This window comes from Pundamilia nyererei, unplaced genomic scaffold, assembly GCF_000239375.1.
Source record: "Pundamilia nyererei isolate P.nyererei 1_Seehausen unplaced genomic scaffold, PunNye1.0 scaffold00093, whole genome shotgun sequence".
In the NCBI taxonomy this organism is placed as follows: Eukaryota; Metazoa; Chordata; class Actinopteri; order Cichliformes; family Cichlidae; genus Pundamilia; species Pundamilia nyererei.
Window position 1 is genome coordinate 233049 of NW_005187494.1, and position 8157 is coordinate 241205.

The 8157-nt window shown below is 43.4% G+C and overlaps 2 protein-coding genes across 4 annotated transcripts in view; both read right to left on the bottom strand.

Moving 5' to 3' along the window:
* tfap2e (transcription factor AP-2 epsilon) overlaps window positions 1-2247 on the bottom strand; it is a 12806-nt gene extending 10559 nt beyond the window's left edge. Inside the window, exon 1 of one of the 2 annotated variants that reach the window (XM_005739684.2) lies at window positions 2130-2247. In XM_005739684.2, the coding sequence (XP_005739741.1) occupies window positions 2130-2168 (39 nt within the window). In that variant the 5' untranslated portion in view covers window positions 2169-2247. Of the gene's footprint in view, window positions 1-1338; window positions 1593-2129 lie in introns of those variants that run through there. The other variant, XM_005739685.2, reaches the window with a different exon arrangement.
* Window positions 2248-3191: 944 nt separating this feature from the next.
* ncdn (neurochondrin) overlaps window positions 3192-8157 on the bottom strand; it is a 6161-nt gene continuing 1195 nt past the window's right edge. For both annotated transcript variants that reach the window (XM_005739687.1, XM_005739686.1), the window contains exons 3-8: window positions 6365-7430; window positions 5801-5970; window positions 5394-5632; window positions 5084-5299; window positions 4810-4946; window positions 3192-4040 (exon numbers count right to left, since the gene is read on the bottom strand). In XM_005739687.1, the coding sequence (XP_005739744.1) occupies window positions 3619-4040; window positions 4810-4946; window positions 5084-5299; window positions 5394-5632; window positions 5801-5970; window positions 6365-7430 (2250 nt within the window). In that variant the 3' untranslated portion in view covers window positions 3192-3618. The remainder of the gene's footprint in view (window positions 4041-4809; window positions 4947-5083; window positions 5300-5393; window positions 5633-5800; window positions 5971-6364; window positions 7431-8157) is intronic.

An 8157-nucleotide genomic window follows, 5' to 3' on the forward strand; every position in this document is an offset into this window, starting at 1 on the left:
AAAGCTGGGTCAACCTGATCGATGCTGTTGTGGTGGAAACAATGTCCATTATCTCCCTGCCAAAAATGCCGCCTTAAAAGCAGATATCGGTCAGCCCGGCACAGCTTTATTCGTGCACCGCCTTTCACCCACAGATGAATGAAAAAGTGCATTTCAGGCAACAAGGAAAGAATGGGCAAAACAATTAACAGACAAACAGATATTTGCAAAAGTTTTATAACAACAAACAGCAAAATGTTTTTTTAATTAAAAAATACACTGTAAATATCGAAAATGTCAACAAACGAGAGTCATAAATAATAAAGAAAAAATAAAGAAAGAGAAGAAAGGTAAGATTATAAGGTAACTGATGGGCCACAAATGAGAAGACACCTTAAGTAAAAGTGAAAATAATTATGTCTTCAGGTTTCTTCTTCTTCTTTCTTTTTTTTTTTTTTTTTAAATCTCCACTGAGGTGCAGTCCACCATTCCCTGAGGCATCCTGTTCCTGAGACTCAGGGCTCAGGGATGGTTCCCCATGCGTTTTTATTAAGATCCTTGGGAGAACCCGGAGGCCGGCTGCACAGAATGTAAGCCGGGATCAGCTTTGGTACATAACTATAAAACATGTCAGAGAGACTGACTGCTGCCAGGCCATTAAAACCCACTCAAATCATCTCTCAAAGAAATGCAACCTAATAACTTTAAATTAATATTATTATGGGCTTTCATATTTGTGATCAAGGTCGATATTCAGTACTACAATTACTCATACTGATTGTGCGTACTTGTGCATTTCAAATTTTATTCCCCAAATTCTCTCTATATAAAAAAAACTGCAAAACACAGAAAAAGATGAGCATCTTTCCACCGTGTGGATTCCTCATGGTCACTGTCTCAGCTGCTGTGACCGTGTGCAGACAGACAAAGAGCATCTCTGGGACAGATGCGCGGCGCAGTGTCAGTAAAGTCAAATTTTTGAAGTATCTGTGATTCTTTGGAACCACTTCTACAGGAAACCGAATTAACAGCAACGGTTGAACCACAAATCTTATATGATTTAGAAAACAATAAACATGAATTACTATTACTCTGTAAGCTGACAGCTGCTGTAAAGAATTCAACGCACTGTTTAAGTCTTTTTCTGTATCTTAATATACTCCAATTTTGTTAATTTGTTTTACCGCCAGCTGCAATTGTTTTACGCACGTTCTATAAGGTTTACTGACATTTCTAATGCAAAAAACAAAATCCTTGTAAATTTGTGTTACAGTAACGACTAACAGACACCAGCAGCCCTGAAAATACTAAAATAAAATAAAATAAAAAAACAACCCAGAACGACTCTGTCTAACTTACCATAGCGGAATAGGTGTGGATTAACATCTGGACCAGTCTGGACAGATCCCCAAAATTTAAAATTCAACGGGAGTCGAAGGCTTCCCACGGCTCATAAGGTGTCACAAAAAATGTTCCCAGATGTAATCCAGGCCTTTATTAAAGGTCCATTCAATTCAGAGGTGCTGATATTTACTTTTCCTTATCTCTCTGTCTGCCGGAGCTCTTTACGCGCAGATGAAAAGCAGCTGCCAGATACGAACACGCGCGTACAACACAACACAGAGTCCTGCAGCCTCTCCATGAGCGCACTACTTATAGGTTTTGCGCGCACCCGGCAGAATAAGGGGAGGGGTCGAGAGGAGCCACTTCTCTTAAAGAGATATATTCCTTCGCTTGCTTGTTTTGCCCCACGCTGATTGTACCGTTAGCTTTATTGTTGCCTTTTAAAATAGCATTATGCAGGCTTTACGCACGAAGTAAGACTCCAGATGGGTTTTATTAGTAGTAAATATCCCTCAAAAATTCACATTTTCAACAAGGAAATCATCTCCCGTGATTCTTTTAACGTCTACGTTAAAAAGTTAGTCTTTTTACGCACGAAATTTTAGAGGGATGGTTTAAAAATCTAAATTATTTAAATTGTTTCAACTTTTTTAATACACCTTGAGTATTTCACGGTTTGAACCGACTTTAATTATCTTCTGACATAAAAAATAAATACATTTTAAAAAGACGTGTGCACCTTTTTACGCGCTTCTATATAAAACATAACAGACTCACAGAGCCCACCAATGAAAATAAAACTTTACCTGCGCGTTGTCAGTTTTAGTTCGGGATTTCCAGAGCATGATGGCGCTCGGGCTGTACGTCAAGCTGCAGCTGAGGGGTTAGAGATGGATGGAGAGGAGAAGAGAGGAGACAGGCTGAAGGTGCAGAGGGGAGTGAGTTACTTTGAGAGACGATGCAGTAGTTTGTATGGATGAGTCAGAGAATAGAGCCGGGTGTGAGGAGAGGGGGGGGGGGGGGAGGTGTTAGAAAAAACACAAAAGAGGGCGGTAGGTGACACGAGTCGAGGAGGGGGGCAACTGAAAACTTTTGTCACGATTGGTGTGAGGACCATAGGATCAGCGGTGGAGGGGTTAAACATAGCTGATTGGTGATAATGGCCTGACAAATTAACCCAATCAAAAATTCACTTTAATATTTAGAAATATTCCAGAACTCAAATAAAAATAAAAATTTCCCCGCATTTCTGAGTAAGTCTAACATCCGCTACAACATTTAATTCTTGTTGCTAGATGACTGATATGCGCCAACTTAAGACTTTCAGCGTCCAGTAAAACGATGTCATAACTAAACACTTTGTTCTCTGTGCTGTTTTTTCCCCCCCACATATTGTTTTATTAATAGCTTCACTATAATTTAATTACCAGCCTAATAATTGAAACAACTAAAACTCTGGAAATGTGGATAACGGAAGAAGTTTGCCAGTAAACAAGAACTTCACCACACATTAAGTGTCATTGCGCCATCTAGTGGAAACCGACTGAATGCCTGTTCAGTGAAATAAGGAAAATGTGCTTGGTATAAATGTACACCAGCCCAGTTCGCATTACACTGAAAGTTTGACACAATACTTAAATTACAAGATTCTAATCAAATGATTCAAATTTAGCATTATTTTAAGTTCATGTAATGGCCAATGCAATAATATGACCTTTGAACAGGAAATTTAAATGTTCACATCCAACCTCATAATGCAGACCTGCATCATATTTAATTTATGATGCAATACAGCACAAAACTGTCCTCAAAGCAGCAGCTAGTACGAGAAAGCTGTAAAAACAAAAAAGCAAACCCAAAACACAGCGTTCTCTAACAAAAATAATTCTTTATTAAAGGCATTTACATTTTCAACAGTTGCATTTAAGAAACAGCTTGTGTGCATTTTCAGCTCCTTGTGACAGGTATAGCAGTCTCTGTAAGGATTTACCTGCAGAGCTCTCAGATGTTTTCAATGATTTATGATGAAAACAATAAAGTAGGTCAGTCAGACAAACAGGGCACATTCAGAGAAATGTGCACAGAAATGCATGAGCCTCCTCATTCCTATTAAAACTATAGACATTTTGGCAGACATCCCCAATTTATTAATAAAAAAACCCATCAGAGCAAACACATTTATAATACGAGTTTGGTTTCAGCAGTTTCCCTGGTTTATTGGTTTCATTGTGCGGTTTCACTAAAAGTTAAAAGTACTCGATTAGAGAGTACACCGTTTCTCCAGAGCAGCTGGTTTTACTTCACTCCCACCGACTTCTTCAGCTTCTTCATACTGCTCAAAGCTCCTTCGCTGGATCTCGTCATCATGTCTCCGATTTCTTGTTTGCACACCGGGCACCGCTCTGCCAGGGCACACAGAGCCTCCTGCAGCGCATCCTGGGTCAGCTGGTCAGGCAGAGCGCTACACTGATGAAGCATGGCGAGCATGTGTCTGAGCCAACCCTCCTCTCTGATCAGGGTGGTGATTGAGGGTTGGGCACGGGCACAGCCTCCCAGGGCCTGCAAACTCAACCTCCAGAGCTCTGCAGCGTCGTCCCAACTGTCCTCCCAGCTCAGGCTCACCTTCGCTGGACCTGGACTAGAGCTCGAGTCCAGGGCGCTGCGAAGGAACCGGAGAGCTGAAGAAAGGAAACGCCGCTGGCCCGCTTCCACTGAGCCTGCAGAGAAGAGCTTTGTTGAAAACTATTTAACAAATAACTAAACCATTAATTTATTTGTTCATATCTAAATGGGTCACATTCGTCATGTTTCACATCATAGACCAACATTGTGCAAGGCTTAGGAATCTTGCAGGACCACTACGAGAAAGACTGCAGCTAGATTCTTGCAAGTTTTCCTTCTTGTAAATTTCCAGCAGAACTGCTGAGCAGAAGCAGAAGGAGCTTTGGGCCACATCTGCCCGTGTGTGCAAGAGTTTGTTCTGTGGGTGGTGGTTCAAAACAAAGAAAACTGCACAATGTCAACAACTCAAGGTTACTTAAGTTTGTGATCACCTTATCGCAAAGGATTGAGATGGGAACATTTGTTGGCTAGCTTGCTAGCATTATGGTGACACAGCTTTGCCAGTCAGTGCAGGGTAATCTCTATAAACTGGTTCTGTGTATAAATAAATACAAACTGTAGGGAAGGGAAAATTTACCATCTTTAGCCTTTTAAATACATTTACACTTGTAAACTATGAGCAGTTTGAGCCAACACTAAGTGGAGGAAAACCGAGGTCATGGCATAGATTCCCGTGGTTACACTGGAAAGCCCTGAAAAACTAGCTGTTGTTCCAGTAGCTAATAGCTTTAAGCAGTGTGCAGATATGTCAATGGAGAATCTCTATACAGAGTGTTTCTAGATTAAATAACTTGAAGGTTATGCAAAAATAAATTACAACCCCCCACAAACCTAAGAGTATAAAGAACCAAAAGCCACTTTCACCTCCTTCCTTTAATCTGCCAATCATGAGTCCCAGAGTGCAGCAATTTGCTGTTAGGACCAGGAGGCGGGGCTTATTCACCAAGAGGGGGAGTGCTTCACTCAGAAGGGCCTCAAGGCTTCTGAAACACGAGTCCTTTCTAGAAGACAATAAGTTTACAGGTTTGCATTTTTAAACACAGATGGTGTGATAAGTACTGCTCATAAACATTTGGCAGACACTCAGAAACAGACGGTCTGCTTGTCACATTGATGATTATGATGATAAACCAGCTACCTGACTCTCTCTGGCTCTGTAACAGTGAAGTTGAGCAAAGCAGAGCAGGCTGTCTCCATGCTGGGATCCCTTGTGGATGCGACACTGGTTTTTCCCCTGAGGAAAGTCCAGCTCTGAGACAGGAAGTCCACCAGCAGGGCCGGGGTGTCAACATCGAGCAACACCTTCCTGGGAACTTCCTCTGCTGACAGGTGGCACAGAGCTGGGAGGAGATACCTAGGGAGGAGGGAAAAGGAAAAGAGGCAGTGCAACATAAAACCAGCAGATTTTCTCTAAATGTTACCAATCTCCTCTCAGACTTCATCTTTACCTGAGAGCCTCTCTGCCCGTCCACGCGCCCCTGTCTTCACCAATAGACATCTTGACCATCCAGTCAGCGAGGCTATGCTCCAAGATCCCACCCTGCAGGTGGCTTCGGGTGTAGTTTATCAGAAATGGCAGGAGTTTAGTCACTTCCTCCTTAAGACAGGAAGTCTCCTCAGCCAACCACGAGCACAGAGAGCGGAATGTGGCGAAAACGAAAGGGTCGCCATAGCGGCTCGGCTCCACCTTTAATATCATGAATAAACGAGTCATTTATTCACATTTAAATTTTCTCTTTACTCCTAGGCTCTACACGTCAGCACAACAGAAATAATTTTGTGCACAATAAATGATCATATTTCTAGTATCACCAACAGATAGCTTGTTATGTTAGTTTTCTCATCATCTCTTTACCTGCTGCAAGAAGTACATCAAGCCAGAGAAGGCCTCCTCCAGGACCCCGAGGACCTGCCTGCTCTGCTGCAGACTGAGGGTAGCGATTGAGCTCTGAGAAGGTGCAGCAGCCTGCGGGACTCCCGGACTGCAGGCCTGCTCTATGGCCGCCTCCATGATTCGGTAACAGCCTACGAGGAGCACAGTTCAGATTAAATGACTGAGGTGGTTAACCTTGATGAGATCTCAATACCTAGAAAATGACTTAAGGAGTCAGATGATGCCTGTTTGTTTAATTAAACTTCAATTGTACTTGCTCCCAACAAGAAACACCGTTACATGACAACCAAAACATGCAACTGAGGACACCAAGATGTCTACTTTAAATCAGCTGAGTGAACAGTTACATGCAAATCATACAGCAGAAATGAGATTCCAAGTCAACTTCAGCTCTAAGATTAAACTGAAGTAAGAAAGCTTTACAGCAAGATTTAATCAACCTTTTTCCTTTTTTATGAAGCGTCATCCTGGAAAATAATAAACTTAAAGTTCCAATCAACATACTATTATGATTAAGTACACTACCTGTTATTGTGTGTTGCACCTCAGGGGTCAAATCATTACCAGGCAGTTCTTCCAAACCCATTCTGACCTCCACGCAGGCCCGGTTCACCAGTAAGCAACAGAACTTCGGAGGTCCCGCCATCTCCCAGCCATATAAATCCAGCAGGCAAGCACTGAGGACCAGGATTGATCCGATATGTCTCGGTGTCAATTTAGCCTGCACCATAGGTCTCAGTATCTCCCATAAACGGCCCACGACTGCCTTCAGCTCCTCACTCTCCACTGCCACGCCTGCTGGGGGCAGAAACTGCGCCAACTGACCACACATGCCTAACCTGGTTTCGTCTGTGGACTCGCAGAAGTCTTTGGAGAGTCTGACCAGCAGCGAGAGGAGCTCTGGAGTGTGTTTGCTCCATGCTTTGTCCTTGTTTCTACCAGAGAGGAGCGAGCCCAGCAAGGTGAGCCCCTTCTCGTGGCTCAGAGTCTGGTTCAGTTCCACCGCTTGGCACAAAGCCGAGATGGCGCCCCTGCTCAGGAGCTGCTCCGGGCCTCTGGGTAAGGCACACACAACTGTCAAAACCAGGTAGCAGTCAGCAGCCAAGGCCGCATCAAGGCTAGTAGAGGGAGGGTTCTCCTGAGACGTTGACACTCCGTTTGCTTCACTGCCATCATCGCCTTTTTTCTTGCTGTTCTCAGTCTCTTCTGCAGATTGTGCCACACTGGCAGGATTACAGTCTGGGTTTGAAATGTTTGCTGACTGGACTTCACCGTCTGGACTCTGTCCTACTTTGTGCTGCTCCCGGGCTTCCCGTTTCTGCTGGTTAAATACAGGACCATTTGCTAAGATGCCCAGCAGGAGGGGGATGGTGGTGAGGAGCTGGGGACTGGAGGCCATGTCTGGCTCTGTGCTCAGGGCAGCCAGCAAAGCCGTGCCCAGCGAAAGGAGCTCATCTGGGGGTAAGCCAGAGTTCTCGTCCCCTCTGACTGCTGTGACCAGAAGCCGAGCTGGAAGATTGAGGCCCACCGCCTCAAAGATGCGCCTCAACGTGGGTTTGTCCAGTTCACTGGCTGGGCACAAGCGACTTATCTGAGGATGTGAAGATAGAGTAGAATTAGTCTTTGTTGAGGCACAATTTAAAATATAACATCAGTAAAATCTGTCTACTTAAAAAAAACAAATAAAACAGTGTTATAGCGCGCAATTTTTAATGATACTTTGATCTGTTTGCAATTCCTTGTTGTCCATTCATCCATCTGGCATGCCAGCTGTTCCAGTTCAACCTAAAGGTGTTTGATGGTGAAGGCTTTGTTCCAACCAGTCAAGTGCTTCCCCACCAAACTAATCCAACCATGCCTTTATGAGACCTTGCTTTCTGCACTGGGGCAGACATGCTGGAACAGAGGAACCTCGATGCTAACTAGTCCCACAAAGCTAGAAGCGTAGTTGTCCAAACCTTCTTTGTGAGCTTAACCATGAAGATCTCATTCACTGGAACCAAATACTCCAAAGCAACAGCCGTCCAAACTTTACAGTTAGCACAATGCAGTCAGGCAAGTAACTGCTGTGGCATTTGCAAACCTAGACCACTCCATTAGATTACTCACCACTTCTCCAGAACAAGATTCCTGATTTCCTTGGAGTAACAACAAATATAAATGTCTTGTTTCTGTTCAGTTCTATAAAAGAATATCTAGACATCCAGCAGTTAATCTCATCAGTGCAGCTCAGTGTGTGAACAGGGGCTAGATTAGAGGGAAGAGACAAGTACAACTGTGTACTATCTGTATAAGAATAAAAGGTATTATAATTCTTT